General features: G+C 45.3%; 1 protein-coding gene across 1 annotated transcript in view; it reads right to left on the bottom strand.

The window, feature by feature from the left end:
* The window catches only part of LOC147689639 (uncharacterized), a 38,615-nt gene extending 36,896 nt beyond the window's left edge, over window positions 1–1,719 (bottom strand). The window contains exon 1 of the mRNA XM_086937099.1: window positions 1,122–1,719. Coding sequence (XP_086793225.1) covers window positions 1,122–1,674 — 553 coding nt within the window. The 5' untranslated portion in view covers window positions 1,675–1,719. The remainder of the gene's footprint in view (window positions 1–1,121) is intronic.
* Between the last annotated feature and the right edge of the window lie 24,136 nt (window positions 1,720–25,855).

Raw genomic sequence — 25,855 nt, 5'->3', positions numbered from 1 at the left:
ACTTAAGTGGATCCATGTCACCAATTCAAAAGGGTAGACGCGCCTGGGGGGGTGTAGTGCTATGCAACGCTTTCAAGTCCCTGCAATGCTAAATACACGTGCAGTACGAAATTACTGGCATTGGTAATTATTAAAAATGTCTACTGTAAACAGAACATTACAGCTGGTAGTAAAAATACGAATGGCCACAATTAAAAGGGCGAAGAATTAAAGCCCCGCCACGGAATATATGGTAGCCGTGTAGGTCTAGTAAACATGTCAGGCATTGGCAGCTGGGCCTCGTTATGATACAAACTAGAACCAGCTTAGGGCTGATCTTACTTCACTTGTAAACACAACGAGTGACCTTTGGACCGACTCTAGAACTGGGTGAAAGTTAATCGCGTGGGAGGGGCGCGCTGCATGCCACCGTGGACCCATGACGCCCACACACTGAGCCCTCAAATGTGTTGTTTCAGATTATGTCTCATACTACTCTGTAATTAGGATGCCTCTCACGCTACCTCATTCAACCTCCCTGGCAGTCTCTTGCGTGGCACACTGTGTGGCAAGGCCCACGCTGATTCAGGTTAACAATCCTGCCTCAAGTTCACAATCCTTAACTAGCAGGTGATATATACCCCGGGATACTTTAGTGATGCCACTCATGCTACTCCTTCCACGGCATGCCACCCTCGCTGTGCCCTCTTTCAGAGGTCATGACTCAGGGACTTCTCCGAGCTCCAATGCTTTCAATGGGCGGCTCCAGTAATACGAAACAGGCACTTCTCAGCTCTGTGCAATACTTTTTAATGGGCAAGTGCCAACACTTCTCGGTCGCAAAACTGTACTGTGTGATAGTGAATATTTGAACTTTTTAGGCCCTACCCTCCACGACGATCGTGCAGCACCTCCTAGTGACGTCTCTCGTTCTCTTCCATATGGCACCCCTTACAAAGCGCCCTGCTTATAATGCCCACATGCTGCCCCGTGGTGACCCTGACAAAGCTCGTCACGTCACCTCCCCCTCAGGATGCCCTCCTCACCCTGAGGCCCTCCTGATGCCGCTCCACGTGTGGCCACCCTCGTGCACCCCCCTCATGACGTCACGCCGCCCCGGCCTCCACACGTGCTGCACTCACCGTGGGGTGCTCCCCGCGGGCTCTCGGTGCCCCCGGGGGTGGGCAGCGCCCCCTCCTCCTCCTGGCCGGGCCCCCTCTCCTGCAGCTCGCCGGAGAGGCGCCGGAGCTTTGCGCGGTCCCGTCTCTTCAGGTCCCGCCAGCGCTTCTTGAGGTCCTCCACGTCCCGGGGGCAGGCGGCCAGCGGGCTGACCTGGCGGCGGATGTCCTCCCAGAGGCGCCGCCGCTGGCCGGGGGGCGCGCCGCCCCCCGCGAATAGCAGCGGCTCGTGGCGCAGCACCAGCGCGATCAGCGCCTCCGTCTCCGCCTCCGTGAAGTTGGCCTTGCGCCTCTTGGGGGAGTCCTCGGCCATGGGGTGCGCAGCCCGGGGGGCCGGGCCCGGGTCACGCCGCCGTCTGCTCCGGGCCCCGCTGCGCCTCCGGCCGCCGGCTGCGTGCGCCTGCGCTGCGCTCATTCCAGCCCGGCAGCTCGCAGTGCGCCGGACGGATGCCAAGCCTGCGCAGTGCGGGGAGGAGAGGCGCGCAGGCCGCGCGCAGCCCCGGGAGCGGGTCTGCATGCGCGAGCGCTCCCCGGGGGCCAGCGGTCAGCGGGCCCCGCCGAGGCGCGCACCGAGGGAGGCGGGCCACGCCCTGCCTGGGCCCCTCACCCAGACCCACGCAGGGCCGGAGGAGGAGGGTGCGCACGGTGGAGCGCAAGGACACCCTCCTGCTGACCGTAGTAACTATCACAAATACCGCACCTCCCGGGCCCTGGCAGCATTTGGAAGAAACCTGACTTTTTATAGCGCCTCATACGGGACTTTTGCCATCTCCAACTGCTGTAAATACCAGTTTTTATTCACTAAGGGCGAGTTTGAATTACATTGTGGGAAGGGAAAAATGCGGATCCAGCATCTGGCGATATTTTGTTTATACAAAATGCGCTATTGTGTTCATTTTTGCATGTGATGATGCACTCGCAGCCTGATCCAGCGATGGGTTTTTTACCCAAATTAATGACGTTCAAATTATGCGACATTTCGTAATTTCAGGTACCAGGTGTAGACTGTGCGGATGGCTCTCCACAAGTATTTCATGCCTGAAATTACGCAAGATTATGCCTGTGTAAACAGCATTTCACCCAGGCCTAGTTATAACCCAATGTAATGGGTTATAATTAGACCTGGGAAGTTAGTGCTGGAACACGTGTAATCTCCAACTGAGAAGAAACTCCAGAATCTCCAACTGAGAAGAAACTCTAGATAAAAGCTGAAACTACCAGAGACCTTAAAGGGCAGAGTAGTCATTAGTGGGGAAGCAAGCACACGTGATAGCACAAGTGACTAGTGCTGAGAATGCACTACTTTGACACTGGGATGCCTGCGCTGCTGGAGTTGAGTGAAAGAAAATATCTTGCTTTCCAGGAAAAGGTTAGAGATGCAATCCAGTGCTTGTGCAACTCTTACAAACCCTCCAGAAACAATTAAAACATTTTCTGACATGCAAGTGCCACCATCGCAAAGGCAATGTGACTAAATTATGTAATTCAATGTAAAAATTGCCCACCTTCAGAAACTTCAGTAAAAACTTACTACCATCACTTAGATGCAAAAACTAAAAAAAAATTGCCCGTTTGCCACTTTTCTAGAAATTATTACTGTCGATCGAAAAGTACCAGTTTTCAAAATATAGGGCAACGTGCTATCCCCGGTGAAGCCTCAATCAGCCGAGACTCACTGTACTGTATACAGGTTTTTTTTCCTGAGAGTAGTCTGGGTCAGTTTGAGGGGCTATTAAACAGCTAAGCTGACTTAACTAATTCTAGTTGTATGTGCCAAGCACAACGACTGTAAGGATTTTCTGACATGATTCACATGGTCTCTTTTTTTCCCGCGTCAGATAACTTGCAGCAATCTGAATAATTAGTAGCCCGTCTTAAAGAACATAAACTCTCTCTATAACTATCACAGACCTTGCCCAGGAAAAGGCATTATTCATCCTTTTCAACAAATAGTGATTTTCCGTGGTACATCGCACTCTAAGCTTGCTCTGCACTGAGTTCGGAAATGTCAGCTGTTCCTGAGATACCCTCATAAAATGAGTTTTGAAATTTAAATATTGCAATCTGCAATTAGATGGGGTGGAAGAGCTGACACATTAGTAGAGGGAGCCAACGGTCTAGCTTGGCTCTAGGAGCCCATGCCTAAGCCAAGCCCCGAAAATGTTTACCATGTAAATCATGAACTAGCCATCACTTAAAATATGATAAAGTCTCTTCAACATACAAAAAAAGTGCTTTTCTTTACCACGTGGATGCTTCAACAGTACGTCACATTATAGCACTGCAATGAGAAGTGATAGTTTTTAAACATGAACTTTGAACCATTCTACACCGGCCCTCTACCCTGGTGACAGTGCCTTTGGTGATTTATGAGGCAAGACATTTGTCACATGAACCCTGTATGCATCCCAGATTCTTAAAGACAGAGCAACACTATAGTCTATTAAATTAAACACAATAGGTTTTTGTACTTCTGGTATGAACACACACACTTGAAAGTGCTTTCATATGCAATAGTTGTGATAAAGAAGGATCTGATACATAAAATAATTACCTAAGAACACACAGTTTGGTTATGTAGGGAAGCCATGATTAATCCCAGTTTTCTGGTTACATTTTGTGCAAATCAGTCACAAAATGGGTGTTTGTTTGTCTATCCTTTTTACCTCAAATGTTAATGCTTTGTTTGACCTCTTTGTACATGTGTTTAGAGCAAGAGTGGCAGGCAAAAGACGCTTGAAAGCTCAGCTTGTTATTGGTTTGAGGTTCCAACGGGACTGAAGGACTGGGTTATTTAAGACCCAGCGGTGCCAGGGGACAACACCTGAAACCTTCGTGGGTAACCTGTTCCGGCGTACAAATGACAGAGACACGGGACACTTCCTTCGGCGTCAAAGATTCGAGGTTTATTTACTGCAGGGAACACAGAAGTCACGTGAAGTACACAGCGGGTATGTTCGCGGGATCTGCTTCAATTTGCTATTGTGGATCGCTCCTTTTTATACACATTTCTCTCATAGGTTAATATGGTACACAAAGGTTTACAACTTGGTTCCCATAATTATCCCCGAGAGGGGTCGCTTTGATGTGTTCAAGGTCCGGAACATAAGTACAGAAACATTTGGCGGTTCCCAACTGTAAAAACCCATCTTCCCACCATTAGTACATTCCAATCGGTAATAAACAGATCGAAGAAGGGACAGAGACAGGTGCGGAGGAAGATGGAAACAGTGGGGAGATCGAAAAGGGTGTAAAAGGGGAGGTATCGGGAAACACGAGCTACAGGCATCAAAGGGACGTGCCTAATGAGATGCACGGCTGAGACAATAGACCGGCACGGCAAGATGAACCTCGAGCGGGGCCATCTGCCTTACAGCATCATCCCCCTCATCATAAAGACACTTTCAAAGGAAGTGTGTCTTCCGCAAGAGTCTTGGGAATCCCAGGGTCGCGAAGCGGACAGTGTCCGTTCGCTGGCTACTTGAGGGCAAGAGACAAAATGGATGCCATATCTAAGATGGAACCCGTGGGTACAGATAGAAACCCACGAAACAAACAAACGGTTCAGGTTAGCACAGCGAAACTGCGCACACCCACTAAACTCGTCATTTGCGGTTCATAGATACCAGACTCGACCATATTCGTGCGAGTCGAAAACACCACTTACGATCGTCACGGAACCTCAGACGCTCCTTTTGCCCTCATGTAGGCAAGCACTAGTCAGAGTCATACTCGATATTCATCAGACCATCTAGATGCTGCTGCAACATAACTCTGTCCAACCGAGCTCCTTTGGTAACAGGCGGCTGTCTTATACACTGTCATGTGCTTATCTAGGTTCCTGATCGATACTGTGACCTTATGCCCCTATTCGGCTATAAAGCCCTTTGTTCCCTATATTGGCATAACCGTTCAAGTACGATTTTCTGTAAAGTCATCTCTGGCCTCACACGAGCAGAGCCACAGAGCCACATTCCAGCATGACTCTCTGCTACTTCCTTTGCGACCAATTAGTGCAATGACAGAGCAGCAGTCACTATCTGATATTCCTAGATAACACTCCGAGTTCTTCAACAAGATAAAAACTTAGCAAACCTGGAAATCCCCGCTTGCTATGTTTTGATTAGTAATAGAACTCTAATGAGCAACTGATAGCTGCCACTTCCTAGTGACATCTTTAATTGACGTCTTATGTCCAGCAAACTTGCGTCAAACCCGGCACCTGTCAGGTATAAATATTACCAACGTTGCCTTAAGCAATGCGAAGCTGTGAGCTGTGAGAGCGAAGCTAACTGCTGTTGAGCGTTGCCTGTCGCTGCAGCCTGCTATCCTGTGGTGGTGAAGCTGCTGATTACCATTATCGCCGCTACAGCGCGACCTATGGTGCAGTACGCTTGAGGAGCCGTGCAGCCGTCCTCTGCGAAGACATCCAGCCCAGCTGCCCGCGGACGCTGTCACCCCTCCTTCCTCCAGACGCGCTGAGAGAAGCCGCTGCCTTTCTCGTGCAGAGAAATCCAGTCCCGGCGCTTCCAGTTTACCCTCGCAGGTGACTGGGATATCGAGAGAGACCCCTGAAGGAGATACCAATCCTCCATCATTCTATTCAGAGGTATGGTGTTGACTAAACCCTTAGACGAGAATTCTTGAAACAAACCTTGGCAAAACCAACTTAACTTAAGCTACTTACTTACTCCCCTTCTCACGTGTTAGGCTTAGGTCAGGCACACAGGGGTAGGCTTAGTTAGAAGCACCAGTTGAGTATGTTAGCCTAATGTATATATGACTGTATAAATGTTTTATTACTTTTAAACCATTGTATGGCTAAGAAACCATATCAATGCTTTTACAGTTCTATTTCGCTATTCTTATCTTACTGTACGTACTTTTTATAATAACAGTTATTGCAATTGTGGCAATACATTTCTCTTGTATGAGAAGAAAGACTGTTCAATAAATGTTAACCCTTTATTGATACACGCCCGTCTCTCTATTCTCTACATACTGTGAAAGTAAACTGCACTAGACTGACTGAGTGAAATCTATGTCTATTGTTTCACACGACCCTAGAGATCGACTCTTGATCTGAGGAGCAAAGTTGTCATGTTGCACGGTTGTTGGAAAGCTGAATCCCTTCTTGTCTGTGCCAAGGAAGCTGATCACTTCCTATGCAGAGAAGAAAGTTTCCAGTGACCTCTGAGCTAGTTGGTAACACAACCCAATTAAGTTTAGCATAGTCAGTGGAGGCCTGGAATATAGCCAGTTCCACGTCGATACTACTGTTTATGTTATTCCAATGCGCAGGGCCTAGTGGGAAACTAGGAACTACACTACATGGCGCCCTAACGTTTGGTAAGGCGATAAACTAACGTAAGACTTGTAGAGTAACTCAGTCGTGCATATTTCACACCCCTTTCTCCCTTAAATACTCCAATAGACGTCTGGAGGGGGTGAAAGGTTAAAATCCGCCCGACCTTAGTAGGAAGAGATTCCTATGTAAAGCTCTGGTTTATTCAACGTTGAAGGATACAGTGTTCCAAAATATTGTGCATCTAATCTTTGTCTCCTTGGAGACCTACTCTGCAAACCTCGCATTTTTACAATGCCAGAAAACGGAGCCCCTGGGGCCGCAGTAGATGCGACTCAGCAAGGTCCCGAATACACAGACCCGGATGCTATTATCATCCCGGTCCACTTAAGAAGATCTATAACTTTAAAACTTATAGAACATGGACTGACACCTCAAGGTGGTACAGTAATTTTCGTGATAGAGGCTCACGAGTATCGGCAGACAGAGGTATTCTATTCATGGATAAACTTTCCAGCGGTAAACGCTATAACACAAGAGTTTCACTATTACAAAATAGAGGAACCTCCGGATGAGTACGCCCCTTTCGAGGAGGTTGAAATTCCACTTAAATTTCTGGTTTAATGGCGCCCTAAAACACAATGATCACATAACTAGGCTCGGTCCACTAGGTAGACCAGGAGCCACGTGGCCGGTTCTAGCCAGCTACACACCACATCCTGACATTACAAGAATGTCTAGAGAAGAGCTGTTAGCACAGCTAAACACATTAATAAAAATACATAGGCAATTAGTCCAATATGTAATACGGACTGCAACAGTCCAGCCAGCTGTTCATACACAACAGCTGACCCCTCATCAGGGGAACACAAATAAAATTACACCACAGAACATACAGTCATGTCTTGGTAAAACACCCGTAAAACGGGAACAAATTCCTTTCTGGTTAGCCCAGAAAATCACTCAAATAGAGGCAGTATTTCCTGATACTACCCCTATTGAGAAACACAGAATCTTCACCATCTGCCTTCCTATGGGAATCGCACCACACGTGGAGGACTGCGACACTTGGGGTACAGTCTTTGCTTCCATTTACACAAAAACACACGGTGTTCCGTCTATGGCGGTAATACCAGACGTGCTAAAACAGATTCAAAATGAATTCGGTCCAGAACCCGCTTTAAATCTAGGTATGAAATTACTGAAAGACTTCAAGCAGGTCACGGCTATATTATTAGCCAATGTAAAGGGAGAAGCAGCATCTGTGGCGATTCGCCAGAAGTTGAGGGAAACAGATATAAAAGATCCTGTTGAGCTTGCAAAAATCATAGAAAAATGCTATGAAGAATTAGGTAGAGACAGCTTGGGTGGAAAACCAGTTAAGCCCCAACTGCTCGAAAATCCTGAAAAATTATTTATTAAAAATAATTCAAACACTCCTAAAAAGAGCTGGGATGGAAATAAACAATCCACTCCCAAGGAAAAAGTTTTCCAGTCCAGAGGAAGGTCTCCTCGACGGAGGGAAAGAACTCCGACTCGAGAACGCCAGTCTCCCCAACGGGAGCCCTCTGAGAAAAGATATAACCTTAGAAATAGGGATAATATAAAAAGACCTGATAGATATCAAAGTATTGATACACGTCCCTCTCGATCTTTTCCACAGAATTCGGAAAGAAGAGGACGGTCAGACCCAGGAGAGCACACCAAGTCCAAAGACAAGGAACCTGCTCAAAATAAGAAATCTCAATTTCCTAAAAAGAAGGTAGCCAGTATTAGAGTAATCAACCATGCCGAGAATACTGAGGACACAGTTGAAAAACGGGGAGTGGGCATTGACAATGTTGGACAGTGCAGCAGAAATCAGTATAGCGCGCAAGATCTTGATGAATCATCTGGAGACAGTGGACACGAATGAATACATTCAGGTTGAAACTGCCGACGCCAGGCTTAGCGAGCCCCATAAAATATACGAAATAACATTGCGTATAGAGGGTGATAAGACTAGGAAAATTAAGGGTCTATTTTGGGATAAGCTCTCAAAAGGCTATGATATTCTGTTAGCTGAAAAAGATTGGCCCCCGGAGTTTGTCAGGGAGTGCCCTCGTGGCGAAGAGGTAATTATGCCTGCCTTCTCGAATCACATACCGATTCACAAAAAATATACATATGCAAGGAAATGGGCTGTAGCCCAGGCACCTGCATTGTATAAAAATCATGTAGGATGGGATGAGGATTCTCCGCCTCACAAAATCCAACTAAAAAGTGAACCAACTGCCCAACGGCAGTATCCCATAAAGCAAGAAGCTAAAAAACAGGTCAGGGAGATCTTAGATCAACTTGAGTACCAGGGGGTGATTGAAACATGCACCTCTCAAATGAACAATCCTTTGTTTCCTGTCTCCAAGCCAGACAATTCATATCGTCTAGTTTTGGACTACAGACACCTTAATACATGTTGCAAAACTTTTGCAGTACAAAACTCGCATAGTGCAGCCCTAATGAATAACATAGTTAGGAAAAAATATAAAACGACATTAGACATTTCTAATGGTTTCTTTTGTCAAAACATTGCACCAGAAAGCAGATACTTGACCGCTTTCTCCGCATTTGGGTCACAGAAAAAATTCTGTCGACTCCCACAGGGGTTCAAGAACAGCCCAGGACTATTCTCAGCTAGGGTAACAGAGTTACTACAAATCTATGATGATGAAGCATTATCTTACGTAGATGATATTTATCTCACAGACGATGACTTGGATACTCACTTGAAAAGAGTGAACACCATTATACTTGGGTTCGCAGCAGAGGGTTACAAATTCAACTTTAAAAAGTCCCGAATTGCCCATCTGACAGTACTGTTCTTAGGGTACGAATTATCAAGTGAAGGGAAAAGCCTAGCGGACAACTTCTTAGAGAAGTGCGCTGTACTCCAAGCTCCAAAAACGCTGAAGAATTTACAATCCATACTAGGTTTTCTGAATTTCGGAAGAACTTACATTCTAAATTACGCAGAGAGGGTTAAACCTCTCTACGAACTAATAAAACCTGATTTAAAACAAATCAATTGGACTCAAAAACACACAGAAATTTTGAGATCACTGCAAACAGACATGTTAGCAAAAACAAAATTAGATACACGTGACAACACACGTGATCTGGTAATCCGAGTCATCCCAGGAAGATGCGGATTCACATACCTAACCTCTAATGAGGGAGAAAAGGTACCAATTTCAATTAAATCTCACTTGCACACACAAGCTGAAAAAACATTCAGTCGCACAGAAAAAACTGTGAACGCAGTGCAAATCGCATTAGCAAATGAAAGAGAACTAGCACACGGCAAACGGATTAATATCCTTACAGCGGAATCCGCCTTCGAAGCGCTATTCAGCCCAGTAAACCTGCCTACAGTGTCACTGGATCCAAAATGGATACAATACATAGATTCTCTAGGAGCGGAAGACGTGAAATACTATTTCGCCCCGCAATACGAAGAACTGAATGATTTAGAATATGAAGAAGAATATCCTCTGCCAATCGAAATCCTGCCTCTCCCACAATACGCATGTATAATCTATACAGATAGCTTTGTACAGCATTTCAACGTAGAGAGAAAATCCTACGATGCAGCATGTGCGATTATTAAAGGTCGTTGGCTGTGCGGTAAATTCAGACCGAAAGTAACAAAAACTGAATCTGTAAGAAACTGTTCGGTTCAGAGAACTGAAATCAGATCTTTAAAGATGGCGCTCGAAAATGCAGAACGCGAATTCCCCACACTTATAGTGTGCGATTCTCATTTTTGCGTCAATTCTTACAACAACAAACTGCAGAGTTGGATCGAAAACGACTACAAAGATGACACAGGTGCCACAATAAAGCATAAATTGCTTTGGGAACAAGTAGCTCTTTTACACAAAGAACTACAAAAGACTCACGTGATTCACGCACAGAGTCTTCAACGTGATGGCGTTCACGTTGCAGGGAATTCATTGGCTAATACAGCCACCACGGAAGCAACTAAACCGGCTTCCGTAGTCACAAAAAAGCGTACAGATAAGTATATAGACGGGGAAACCATGCTAGCAGTAAAAACGACCGTAAAAGGCGACTGTGCAGCACTACCCGTAAATTATCCACTCAATTATGCATACATAATCGATGCAAACTCCGTTCCTTTTGCTCGAATCCCTGGAGTGGGGGATAGAGTAATTCCAAACAGGAGCAGGAGGGGCTTCCTCCTACTGGAAGCACACATGGGGTTGGGTCTGAAACACCAAACAATCAAAGCTTCTCTGAAAGAATTGCAATCAGAGTACTGGTGGCCAGGAATGAGTATAGATATTCAATGTTTTGCTCAAAATTGTGAAGACTGCAACAGAGATCGCAGTAATGAACAGGCCAGTGTAGTTTCAGGATCCCTTCTAGACAGCATAAGGCGGTCTATCTGCGCAATCAAAGAAGAGAAGCGCGTCCCAGTGTACAACGTTTAAGACGAAATGCACTTAAATAATGAGGCCTCCAGCACTCGGCTGACGCTAGAACGGTTATAAAAGATTAGCAAGTCCATATCGGCATATACGCAATTACCACGTTCCATTCTGACCAGGGTCCTGCTTTCAGCTCTCGAGCTTATAGGGAGGCCATGGCCAGCATGGGAATTGGGTTGCGGTATTCTTGTCCGTCGCACAAGTGTGGTAGAAAGAAAAAACCGGGACATAAAGCAATCTATAACAGCGAAGGTATTAGGTTCAGGCGCTGGGTGGGTCAAACATTTAATAAGTGTCCAGACTAGTCTTAACAACATGCCAAGAAATTCTCTAAAAGGTTTCAGCCCATACGAACTATTGTTCGGAATAAGAATGCGCGTTCAGGACCTCGATAGTCAGATGTCAGTGGTACAAAAAGAAACAACGCAGTTTGAAGTAAAAGACCGTGTGGCTGTTTTACAGGAACTGAATGAAACAAGAAAATCATTAAGCAACATAAAGTTAAAGCAACAGCCAAATACCACTGACGAGGCACCACCCGCAACAGCCCCAGCAAGGCCTGTCTGGATTCCAAAGATTGGGGATCTAGTCAGAGAAAAGATCGCGGTTAAGAAGGAATTTGGGCCTTCTTACAGAAAAGCAGTACCTGTCTTAGCAGTCACCGGAACAAGATCAGTTGTGCTACCGCCCCTTGCTGGTAAAAAGGAGAACAGAGTCGTGTCTATCGATCTGGTAAAACCACAAGCATGTGGCCTATAATCAACAGTAGGCCCAGTGGACTCCCAAGAAACAACAGAATACCCAAACTTGCAACAATCCAAGAGGTTCAAACTGAAAGACTAATCACATTCGATCAGCCTGCAGTGCACAATGAAGGACTATGCAATACAGCCATGGAACTCGTGCCTCTTGAAACACAGATTGAAACAGTTCGTCAAGAAACAACACCAGTCTACAATAATGTGGCATCAGAAAGTGCTACCGAGAGACAGATTGAAAGAACAATCCCATCAATTGACAGAACTGCCTCTGGTTATTTCATCAACTTCGACAACTTCTCTGAAGATCAAAACGATCCCGAAGTGATGCCAGAAACAAAAAAGTCTTTTAAAGAAAAAGCAACGGAACTCTTTCATCAACTGAAGGAAATCTACCTCATTTCCCCTTGGCGAGAGTTCTGGTTCGGTCTAGGTGTATTTTTCCTCCTGCTTTGGCTCATCATGGTACTGTGTTTGGGAAAATTCATTGAAGGAAAATATATTACAATGGACACAGCAAGTCAGAACATCAACCTAGTCCTGAAACCACACAGATCATCCCACGTGAAGAAAAGAGAACTGTCAACAGTAAATGTCACAGCAATTCCAATACCTGGTGGGGTAGTATGGGAGAAAACAGACTATGAGATCTATGGTCCGGTCGAAATCCTGAAGTATCCTCATCAACTAAAGGTTTCCTTAAGTGACTTTGTTACACCAAGTACATTCTCTGATAATTGGGACTTTAACAGTATTAATGACATGATGTCTGATTTAGTAATGTCAGCTAGATTCACAGATCATGATTATTTACAAGGTTCATCTAGTTATGAGCAGTTATTCTGTTATACCCACTATGGGGATCATTACTTGCATAAATCTGCACAGCCTAGAAATGTTTTTATGTATAATCAATGGGAACATTGTTCTACACCACCTAAAAGCAGTTCTAAAGCATTTTTTGAGAAATTCAAATATTTTTCAGGGTTTAACACCAGTGATGCAGAAACGTTTTATTATAAACTGTTAGATAAAACAGGAATGAAAACAATGCTGACAAATTCAAAATTGATATATTCAGAAGCATTTTATGACAAAATGATGACAATTGGTTTTGATTATTGGAAAAATAATATTGAAACAAAAACAATTTGGGGTACAAAAGATTGGCAGGTGCAAGGCATAGAAGCACTTTTTAGAACCTGCATGATACCAGAACAAATGTTATTTTTAAATGACACTGTACACCAAACATCTTGTCTTGGCCTAGCCAAAAACAAAGAAATGAAAACACCGTCTATACCAAAGCCAATAGCTGAGAATGCAACTGCAGATAATGAGTTAGACGTGTCACACATTTTACATTTCAACAGAACACATCCTGATTGGAAAAAGTGGTTAATCTGGCCTACAGACACAAATAGCTGTCAAGATCGATTCCTGAATAAAACACAGGGTTTAAAAATGACCAGATTAGACTCAAGATATTCCCAGAGACAACATCCAGGAATTATAACCACATACAGTGTAGGCAAACTCTGCCTAGAATGGCTAACTACATCCACACTGGCTGAAATTAAGCAACACTTGTCTTTATTAAAAGATGGTGCTGATTTGCGCGATTTCATTCTTGGACCACGCAAACAGCGTCAAAAGCGTTTCATAGCGACCAGCATCTATGCTGCTTACAACGAGGCTTGGAAAGTAAAGCAAATTGAAACTGCTGAAAAGATACGAGAAATTGATCGTATTAATTTGGAAAAATCACTTTCTGTGGTAGACAATGGGTTAATGACTCTGTCTTCCAGAATATATTCTTTGGACAATATTGTATCCTCTGCCTTTGATGTGATAGACAGAGATTTGCTAATGTTACAACATGGCCAATCTCAATTACGCTCTATTATAGAATTAGGCTGGACGCTGCAAAATCTTCGTTCAGGCTATGTGCCTTGGCGTCTGATAAACACAACGTCATTATTTTCCATTTTTAACCTTACTGATAAACAGATCAGTTTGGCACAGAAAGGAGCAGACTATACAATCTTGAGCATCGAGAAACTCGAGAGATTACCATTGACAATGTCAGAGAGCCCTGTCATTGAATGGATAATACACGGAATTATCACAATTCCGATAACAACTTTCCGCTTTAAAAAGTGCCTTGAATACATACCTGCTGGCCAATATGAACAATTGGGTAAGGGATATGTTAGATCCGAATGGAAATTACCATACACTCATTCTTGCTATAGTGACAGCGACAAAAATGTATTTCTTAGTGGTGAAAATTGTAAACATTCACTAAGCGGTATACTTTTGTGTCAGGGTATTAATTTACACGGAGCATGTGATGGAAATTCAAACAACCTTTCATGCCACCAGCTAGTCACACCTGCAACTCAGATAGAGCCCTTCTTTATGCAACTCGCAAACGGGAGTTACATTCTAAGAACGGATCACAGGTGCTGTGGCCTCGCGCCCGGACTAAGTTATCTAGTAGAAGTAACGTCCATGGTCAAATGTTGTATGCAAGCATTGTTCCCGAGCGGGCCTCCAGACACAGTGACTCCCCTCTGGCCTCGTCTGAATCTCTATTCTATACGAATTGATACATTAAGCAAAATGAAATCTGTGCTTTTACAGACAACAGTGCCTATAACGTCATCTAAAGAGACGTATGATCTTCTAGTCGCAAGGACGGCTACTGAGGTCCATGACCTTTTATCAACAAATTGCCCCGTGCATTTCGTACAAATACTCGACCAACTCCTTACCATGTCTAGTGCTACAAGCATCCCAGGCATATTTAAGACAGTCTTTACGGGACTGCTAACACCCTTCCAGGCAATTTTGGGAATCTTTCCTAATTTTGTGCACTCCATCTTTGGTGGTATTCCACTATTTTTTGGACTCATCGCAGGGATTCTATTTTTGACCCTTCTGCTACGTTATGGCAAACCTCGGCTCAGACATAGCTCCCATGGGAATGGAAGAAACAATCCTAGCAATGCGCTACAGGGACAGGATAACTAACGTCCTCGGATTGGCCAGGCTGAGAGATCTAAACATGACCTGGTTCCTTTCATTCAGACCAATATGGCAAAATTGCATTTTACCTGTGCTACGGTGTATGCTTTGCGGCGAGGAATGCGTGTTGGACGTCTGTCTTTCACTTCCATCAGCAGTACCAATGGACGTCGATACTTTGCTAAGTCCAATAACGGCTCACGCATTGTGTTGTCCCCAGCGGCTACCAATCCTGATGACGGCATTCGTGGAGACTCCTGTACTACAGCCAAGTGGTAACAGTGGAGCGAGTGACAAAAGCAACATCATCCAGGTACAACGTTCTATGAGCGGGACTGGTACTGTCTTCGATGACAGCAATCATTCTCACACCTGCCAAGTTTCAGCGCTATCTAATTTGGTTGAACTATCACCTGATTTTGTAGACCAATTCTTTGCGAGCCTGTCTGATACGATGTTCTCACCCACAGAGAAACAATAACTTTTGAGAAGCTTTCCGACACACGGCGTTCCCATGAACTCTGAATTCGGCCTTCAGTTTTGATCAACATAAAACTGCCAGGAGCTTTGGTAAACTGATTTTTCTTTGAATTGGACAATTTTTAAAAAAATATTGACCCTCTCCTTTTGGCACGAACAATTCTTTGCTTAACGTAAAAACTATTCTTAGAGAACAGAAGCTTCACACTTCTATTTCTAAACACATCTAGAGACATAACAACATAACACCAGCCTCTAGCACACATATTATTACAATGCATTTTTATGTGATGATTTATCTCGCATTTCTTCTGTCAGAGATACTTCATGTGTAATTCTTTATGCATGATCGTTCATTGATTTCATATGCAAATAATTTTTTTGAATGATTACTATGCTTTTAAAACTACGTACAGTACCTAAATTCCATGTATTACAAGTACGCCTATTTCGAATGCATTTATGTATTTTGGGGTGGGCTATGTTACACAATGTTACACATGCATCTAATTGCTTAGTTTTAGTAATTTTGATGGACATGAATTCGTGGAGTGGGTGTCATGTGCTTATCTAGGTTCCTGATCGATACTGTGACCTTATGCCCCTATTCGGCTATAAAGCCCTTTGTTCCCTATATTGGCATAACCGTTCAAGTACGATTTTCTGTAAAGTCATCTCTGGCCTCACACGAGCAGAGCCACAGAGCCACATTCCAGCATGACTCTCTGCTACTTCCTTTGCGACCAATTAGTGCAATGACAGAGCAGCAGTCACTATCTGATATTCCTAGATAACACTCCGAGTTCTTCAACAAGATAAAAACTTAGCAAACCTGGAAATCCCCGCTTGCTATGTTTTGATTAGTAATAGAACTCTAATGAGCAACTGATAGCTGCCACTTCCTAGTGACATCTTTAATTGACGTCTTATGTCCAGCAAACTTGCGTCAAACCCGGCACCTGTCAGGTATAAATATTACCAACGTTGCCTTAAGCAATGCGAAGCTGTGAGCTGTGAGAGCGAAGCTAACTGCTGTTGAGCGTTGCCTGTCGCTGCAGCCTGCTATCCTGTGGTGGTGAAGCTGCTGATTACCATTATCGCCGCTACAGCGCGACCTATGGTGCAGTACGCTTGAGGAGCCGTGCAGCCGTCCTCTGCGAAGACATCCAGCCCAGCTGCCCGCGGACGCTGTCACCCCTCCTTCCTCCAGACGCGCTGAGAGAAGCCGCTGCCTTTCTCGTGCAGAGAAATCCAGTCCCGGCGCTTCCAGTTTACCCTCGCAGGTGACTGGGATATCGAGAGAGACCCCTGAAGGAGATACCAATCCTCCATCATTCTATTCAGAGGTATGGTGTTGACTAAACCCTTAGACGAGAATTCTTGAAACAAACCTTGGCAAAACCAACTTAACTTAAGCTACTTACTTACTCCCCTTCTCACGTGTTAGGCTTAGGTCAGGCACACAGGGGTAGGCTTAGTTAGAAGCACCAGTTGAGTATGTTAGCCTAATGTATATATGACTGTATAAATGTTTTATTACTTTTAAACCATTGTATGGCTAAGAAACCATATCAATGCTTTTACAGTTCTATTTCGCTATTCTTATCTTACTGTACGTACTTTTTATAATAACAGTTATTGCAATTGTGGCAATACATTTCTCTTGTATGAGAAGAAAGACTGTTCAATAAATGTTAACCCTTTATTGATACACGCCCGTCTCTCTATTCTCTACATACTGTGAAAGTAAACTGCACTAGACTGACTGAGTGAAATCTATGTCTATTGTTTCACACGACCCTAGAGATCGACTCTTGATCTGAGGAGCAAAGTTGTCATGTTGCACGGTTGTTGGAAAGCTGAATCCCTTCTTGTCTGTGCCAAGGAAGCTGATCACTTCCTATGCAGAGAAGAAAGTTTCCAGTGACCTCTGAGCTAGTTGGTAACACAACCCAATTAAGTTTAGCATAGTCAGTGGAGGCCTGGAATATAGCCAGTTCCACGTCGATACTACTGTTTATGTTATTCCAATGCGCAGGGCCTAGTGGGAAACTAGGAACTACACTACAACACGTCGTAGCACAGAGGCCGCATAAGGCAGGACCACACTGCACACAAAGGCAACACGTGAACAGAAACGCTACAACAACTCCGATGATCATCAGAATCTTCCAACCCCAAGTCGACATCAGGCCCCAAAACCACCCAAGCAGCGTCCAATCCCCTACGTCCACGTGTATGGACTCAGAGATCTTATGCAACTTTGAGATGGCTTGATAAACAGTCGGAGCGTTATCTGGAATGAAAATACAGCAGCTCGAATGGATCACCTTACATACTCCACCTCGATCTGCTAAGATCACGTCTAAAACCATACGGTTTTGTAACGTCATAAGCCTATCCGCCTGAAGTTCTGTGGTGATATTACCAAGGGCACTGGCAGTGATATTAGCTGTCGATTCCACCACTCGAGTCAATTGTCTCAGGTTCCTACTATTGACCATAGGTCCCCAAAACGGGAGGAAACCCTTGAAAAAGTCTCCTGCCTCTTGACCGGCAGTGTCCTCTTCGCTAATTACGCCTCTCACAACTCTAGTCTTGTGATAGTCTGCATCAACAGTGAACGTCGGAGGCAACAGATTTGCGATAAAACATGAGCCCACAAAGTCAGAGGGCAACCACGTATACGCACGATCATGGCAGACAAAGTATGTACCCTTGGCAGCCAGAAACACAGGGGACGAGACCATTGGCAGGATATAAGTCTCGGAGCAAGCACTCTCTCCAAGGCGAGCTTTCGATCTTCGGCCACGACCCATTAGACAGAAGTTACCAAGTTGGGGTACGACCCATATCGGAGGCGAGCTTCTAAGCTGTTTTTCACTCGTGAGCGCACTATACTCAACCTTACTCAGGACCCTATAGGCTTGTACCTCTTCCTCTGGGATGAGCGACGGCTCATAGATATCTCTATCTAAATCCTCTATCGCTATAGACAAAGGCTTCTGATACGAGCCGGGACCAGAGTAGGGAGAACGTGGCTCTCGACTGGGGTAAGAATCTAGTGCGCTTCGAAACATTGTTTGGAATGCTCGAGCTGATCCCTGGGAACTATAAGGTAGGACCAGATATGGAATTCCCTTATCCGTGGTATGTGGCATTAACCCACACACCCAACAATTAGTAGTGTTAACCACTAACTGATGCTGATGAAGGAGCTGAATAAAGGAATTATTTCTGAATTCCGCACGTCTAGCCTGTTCGTGTTCGGGTAAGATATGGAAAGAATGAGGGGATGCAGTGGAGGTAGATTTAGATTCAGAAGTAGGAGTAGGTATGGCAGAAGGTAAGAAGTGCGACATCATGTAATACACCCCACCCGCCAATAGCGAAGAAACAGTCAGAAACAGTAGGAACACTTGAAACGTAAAACATTTGGTACGAATAATTTGTTGCAGTTTGAATCTTTGCGCCTGAGCTTCTTCCAAGTCCATCAGCTTTGAAAACGCCATCCCCTACGACCGTCCGCAACGTTTCTTGACGCACTTCGTTCTGTGTAGCAGTAGTCAATCCCTGGGAGTTCCCAGGAACCGACGGCCTTTGACCTAGTGTCAAGACCTACTAACCAGAAGGAAGTACACGCGCGGCCCTACGGTACACCTGGATGCAAGGTATCTTACTCACAATGTATATACAAAAAGTCTCTTAGCTGTGGAAGCAAAAACACATGTGGAACGAAACTCAATTTTTACAAAAATAATCACAATAATACGGGTGTTCAAACTGATCGTGGCAAACGAGATAATGCAGTTGTCAAGGGACAGAACGGAAATTCTTTATTTGTCTCTGGTGCTGGATCGCAAAAAGTATCGAGTTTTCCCAGGACGTGTCTGTTCGTCAAACAATGGATCCGATGAGGGGACAGAGTTCTGCTGATCAGCCGATTGTTCAGATCTTGAGTCTTGTGATGGCAAATGTTCAACAAGGTCTTTCTGCTGCACTGAGGATTCTCCGACAGGCTGTGCGTCGCTAAAGGGTACAAAAGTCTGTGGTCCTTCGGTTTCAGATGAAGCAATGCCCTTCCTTACCCACGAGTCTGCCGGTAAAGGTATAGGAACCTTCTTGGTATGAGTGGCATGCACCCAATTTTTACGCCCTTCCAAACGGACGTCAGTTCTCGTGGCAAGGAGGACCTGAAAGGGTCCAGTAAAGCGGGGTTCCAAATTCTTTTTGCGAGCAAAATTGCGAGTAACCACCCAGTCTCCGGGTTGGAGCTGGTGGCCTGGTCCCTCCGTCTGCGTCGGCAGTGCTTCGTAAACCTGTTGGTGAATTAACCTCAGTTTAGCAGTCAGCTCATGAAGATAATCAATCAACATTGGGTACTCAAGATTAGAAAATACACCCGGTCTAGGAACCCCCCAAACATTCACAGGACGGCCGAACACTATTTCATAGGGACTGAGCCCTACTCGGGAGTGTACTGTCGCCCTTGTTGACAACAAAGCTAGAGGCAAAGCGTCAGGCTACGAAAGACCAGTCGTAGCCTGAATCTTAGCCAGTTTGAGTTTAAGGGTGCCATTATACCCCTCAACCAAACCTGCTGACTGGGGATGATTGGCGCTATGGAATTTTTTAATAATTCCAAGGCCCTTACACACACTCTTCATCACACTCCCTACAAACTCACTTCCGTTATCAGACCATACAATTCGGGGCATTCCATACCGAGGAAAGTATTCCTTCAGCAGGACTTTCGCAGTAGACAGGGCAGTATTGTCTTTAAGAGGGTAGGCTTCAATCCATCGGGAGAATGCGCAAACCACAACTAAAACGTATTTCAGGTTATTGCATCTCTCCATATGGATGAAGTCTAGCTGAATTACTTCAAAGGGATATGAAGGGGGAGCAAAATGACCAGGAGGTGTAGGGGTTCCCTTACCAGGATTGTACAACATACATATCATGCAATTCTTGACCAATCTCTCGGCACATTTCGTAATACCGTCATTCTTCCACACAGGAGACAGCAGCTTACAGATACCTTTCACGCTAATATGTGCTAACCCGTGTCCCATCGTCACAACAGCCAGCACATATGCATCTGGCAACATCCACCTCTTATGTTCTGACAAATCAACCCAACAACCATTCGCATCCAACTTTCCCGTACTCTCTTTCCACTTCGTCTTTTCAGTCTCAGTGGCCTCATTCTGAATTGCTTTCACACTCTCGATAGTATCCTCACACATGCTAGTCTCTGTAGGCCACCTAACCGAACTCGTCACATACATTCTAGTGCTAAGGTTTCGGGCAGTCTCCTTAGCAGTCTCATCCGCAAACGCATTGCCACGACCAACATCATCCGTCACCTTACGATGCGCACTACATTTAACAATCGCTACCTGCTTAGGCAACGTAAGTGCATCCAAAAGATCATTCACAAGCTGTCCATGCTGAATCTTCGTACCATGCGACGTCAGAAAACCTCTCTCTCTCCACAATCGTCCAAAGCTATGAGCGACGCCAAAAGCATATTGGCTGTCGGTAAACACATTCACTCGTTTCCCTTTCGCTAACACACACGCTCTAGTTAAAGCGATCAGCTCTGCAGCCTGGGCAGAGTTCTGATTCAATCTTGCAGCTTCCACAACAGTATTCAACGTTACCACAGCATACGCAGTCGTCACATCACCATTCGGCAATTTAAAACATGAACCATCCACATACAAAGTTCCATCGGGATCTTCCAAAGGAGTGTTTTTAAGGTCCACTCGACCTTTTGTTTCCTCCTCAGTCCTTAAGTAACAGTCATGCGCTGCTACTTCATCTGACTCCGTGCTAATTGGCAATAAGGTCGCCGGGTTTAGAACATTGCAACGTTTTATCTGGATATGACTTGCCAACAACGTCAACTCGTACCCTGACAACCTCGCACTCGTCAAGTGCTGAGTTTTTGTACGATTCAAAAGAGTGTCAACTGCATGCGGAACCATCACCGTAAGCATATTATCCATGACCAATCCTGCTGATTGTCGGATGGACACCGCAGCTGCCGCTGTTGCTCTCAAACAACTCGGTAATGCTCTAGCTACCGGGTCCAAGGTCGAGGAAAAATATGCACATGGACGTTGCTTATCACCGAAAGGTTGCGTTAAAACACTCAACGCACAACCTTCCCTCTCGTGAACGTATAGTGTAAACGGCTTGCTATAGTCAGGAGTACCTAACACAGGAGCCGAACACAATGCGTCACGCAGTTCAGAAAAACTTCTCTGACATTCTTCCGTCCATGGTAAAGGAGTTGAAACATCCTTACACGTAAGAGCCACCAATGGTTTCGCTAACAATGAAAAATTCGGGATCCACTGTCTGCAGTATGACGTGATACCTAGAAAGGCACGTACATCTCTTTGGGTTGTTGGCACAGATATGCGCGCAATCGCTGCAATTCTCTTTGGGGTCAACCTTCTTCCCTCCTTTGACAATAAGTGACCTAGATAGGTTACTTCTTGACAACAATATTGAAGTTTAGAAGGTGACACCTTGTGATGTAAGTCACAGAGATGCTGCAACAACGATACAGTGGCAATTTTGCAAATGTCCTGAGTATCTGCAGCCACCAATAAGTCGTCAACATATTGGATTAAGGCTGCACCAGCCGGCAACACAAACGCATCTAATTGGCCCTTCAAGGCTTGACTGTATATAGATGGACTTTCACAGTAGCCCTGAGGAGCACGCTTAAACCGGAAGCTACGGCCACCAAGAGAGAAACCGAAAAGGTCTCTGCTTTCTTCGGCAATCGGAATGCTAAAGAAAGCATTCTTCAGATCGATCACCGAAAACCAAGATGCAGAAGCTGGAATCAGAGTCAGTAGCGCCGTGATGTCAGGCACAACAGGGAACTGAGGAATCACAATTTTATTCACCTCCCGTAAATCGATAACAAAACGATAAACAGGTGGTTTCGAAGGATCGGTACGTTTCAAAATAGGCAATACAGGGTTGTTGCACACGTTTCCCCGAGTCTCCTCAATAACATCTTTCTCGATCAGGTCATAGATGATCGCTAACAATGCTCGTTCACCATCAAGGGAGATACGATACTGAGGAATACGTGGCAACCGCACATTAGATTTCAAATGAACAACATAAGGGGAGATGTCAAGCAGGCCCACGTCATTGGGACCTGTTGCCCACAAAGATGCAGGAAGAGAACTCAATTCCGGTGGAAGCTTATCGAGAGACAAATACATAGGAGAGACAACTCTCTCACCTAACGTGAGCTTTACTCCCGCAGGAGAACAGTACAAAGTTGCATACAAACGTTTTAGCAAATCCAGGCCCAAAAGATTTTCACCACAACCAGTGGTCAAAATCAACGGAGCTTCAAGCTCACGTGGCCCAATTGTAAGTGGCAATGGGCACGAAACCGGATTGCTAACAGGGGCGCCAGAGAATCCAACGGAAACATTTGTTAAGCCAGACAAAGGTGCGCCAGGGAGTTTCGAATGCATGATGGAACTTTTCGCTGCACCAGTGTCCAACAGAAAAGGCTCAACGACGCCCGATGTGGCAACTGCGACGTAAGGCCCTCTCTGATCAACCGGAACTGATACTACTCCCTCTCCTTGTCTAGGGCTGTCCTTGTAATTACTGTCCTCAGTTCCCTGATCGACGTAATAATCATCCACGTTGTACTGCGCAGATCGTCCTTGCGATGATCCACGTTGATCAAAACAATTGTTAGAATTAGACGAATTATCTGAACGATCATTTTGAGCGCCGCGACCCCTACCACGTGATGTCTGCTGAGAACCACCACGACCTCCTCTAGATACGTTACCACTATTACGGTCAATCAGAACAGGACAGTTGAATTTTAAGTGACCCTCCTGTCTACAATAGGCACACTGATTGTACCCTAATGAAGATCTCTGCGAAGAGGAATCATTTCGCGATTGCGACCTATTAGATTGCGACTGCGATCGATTACGTTGTTGCGAATCATTCTGATTCGAACGCGGAGGATACGCTTGTTGCAACAACACTTTAGTTTTAAGTTCTTTCGTCTTTTTATCAGCACGGTCATTCTCTTCTTTCTCCCTATTCTCATAATACTGTGCCGTAGCCAATATTTGAGCAGAAGTAGAAACAGCCCACGCACTTTCAGAATTTCGTAATTTGTTGCTTAAGTCAGGCAGCAAATTTGAAACAAATTTGTCCACAAACAACCTCTGACCACCTTCGGTACCCATATCTTGACCACTATGGTCGATGAACGCCTCCTCAAATCTCGTAAAGAAGTCAGAGACACTCTCGTCTTTCTTCTGTCGACAAGCTGACAACTTGTCCCAGTTCACCCTCATAGCTGGCATAAGCGTTTTCATCAGGGTAATGATTCTCTGAGGGAGAGCAGTAATGAGCTGTTCAGGCTTAGCCCCACCAGTTTGTCGTGTATCTGCCGCAGTAAGAGCAGCCCAATCACCACCTAATTCATTTGCGTGATCTTCCTGACGAATCTTGGCCCACACCGGTTGCGGTACGACATTGCCAAACAACATATCGATATCAGCAAGATTCATTATCGTAGCATCTACGAGCTGCGACAATTCCTTATAATACCCTGCAGGATTTTTGCGAGGGTCAGGCAAAGATTGCTTCCCCTGTAAAACTTCTGATCGTTTCCATGGGAGATGTATCCATACTCTCTGGAAATGTGGCAGGACAATAGGAACAGCAGCAGCATCACCTGGCATCCACACGGGTGGAACTTCACGCATGGGAAACTGACCAGACGGATCTAACTGTCTCTCAACATCCTCAACGAACAATGCTGGAGGTATCGGAGAGGGACGGAGAGCTAATAATTGCTCGATGGCACGTCGAACATTGGTACCCACCACCATTCCACTCGAAAACTGAAGCTGTAAGTTGGTCAAAGCAGTTAATACATCTTCCGATGCATCTGCCGATATTTGATCACGCAAAACCTTGCACATTTCTTCAAAAACATACCTCTGTGTTGGTATATTGAATTGATTAAACGTATTCAATACCGAACGCGGAGGATTTCTATAGGGATGGAGCATCCATGACATCGCCATGTTGTACAACGCGGCACGTTCCCTATTACCAGGGAGCTGACTACGTCTTTGTGGACCGTCCGAATCAGCGGACTCAAGAATAGGTCCAAGAGAATTGAAAAAGTTAGCGGCAACAGAGGGGGTACGACGTCGAGTAGTCGGAGAAGTATATGATAGAGTAGTAACAAGAGAAGGAGTAGGAACAGAAGAAGCAGTAGGAGTAAGTAGAACAGGAGCAGTAGCGGGAGCAGGAGTATGTGGAAGTACAAGCGGTGGAGCAGTAGGAACAGCAGTAGGCAAGGGAGCAGGAACAATCGGAAGAACGGGTACGGGTTGAGGAACAGGTTGAGGAACAGGCACAGGAGCAGGTACAGGGGGAACCACAGGAGCCGCGGTACCCTGTGCGTATGGAGGTGGCGATTTCATAAGATAGGACATTAAAGGATCCTCAACTAATTCCTCCTTCTTATCCGACTCCGTTGGCAAAGCGGGATAACATTTATCTATAGACATACGCTGAAGCCTATCAAATACTTCCTTTTCCTTTTCCTCCTTATCACGCTGGAACTGCTCTGCTTTCTTTACAATGGTAGCAACACCATCTCTTTGATTACGCTTTGTCTGTCTGATCTCTTTCTGTCTGGCTTCTTTACGCCACAACCGAAAGGCATCAAACATGGCCGGCCTTGACTTTTTCTTAAACAATTTAGCCTCGAGATTATCTAAAATCGGGGTCTCAAAACTACCATGAGGTGGCCAACTAAGGACACCGTCTTTTTTGGTATAACGAATCCAATATTCATTAAAGGTAATTGGACCTAACCCATGTTTGCTGTAAAGCTCATAAGTGGGAGTTCCAACCGGAGGTATCGGACACGAATCCTCCAGTCGGGAATCCATACCACAACGTCTGAAACAACTGAACAAAGTACTACGACCAGGCATCTTGCACACTAGCCGAGTTTCACAAACTTCAAGGGTTACGGGATTTACCAAGTCCCAGCAAAGAGCAAAAACCCTCGGTTTTTGGCGACTGCAGACGTCAAATAACACAACAAAGAACCAAGTACTAAGAACCACAAATGCAATGGAACCATGCAACAACTAAGCAACCACAACCAAGGACTCTGGGAGCGACCCACAAATACTTAACTCAAAGATCGATGGCGTCACCAGGAAGGCCCGTCAATCGTCGCGCTGTACCAAGGTCTACGCCAGGCGCCAAAACAGGTCTACAGTCAGGGCAGCAGTCCGTCGCAGCCGCCAGGAGGCGGGAATCTTCGCAGGAAAAGTCGTCGGGCCACTTATTTCGACAACAGGATCGATGAAGCGGGGTGCACCTTCCCTCGGAGATTTCACACGAAGTTCCTCACGATCGTCGGGCTTGGACCGGTACCACTGATGCAGCCCCACATTGGGCGCCAACTGAAGGACTGGGTTATTTAAGACCCAGCGGTGCCAGGGGACAACACCTGAAACCTTCGTGGGTAACCTGTTCCGGCGTACAAATGACAGAGACACGGGACACTTCCTTCGGCGTCAAAGATTC

Source organism: Lissotriton vulgaris, chromosome 9 (assembly GCF_964263255.1).
Source record: "Lissotriton vulgaris chromosome 9, aLisVul1.2, whole genome shotgun sequence".
NCBI classification, from domain to species: Eukaryota; Metazoa; Chordata; class Amphibia; order Caudata; family Salamandridae; genus Lissotriton; species Lissotriton vulgaris.
This window is presented reverse-complemented; position numbering and strand designations above follow the sequence as displayed.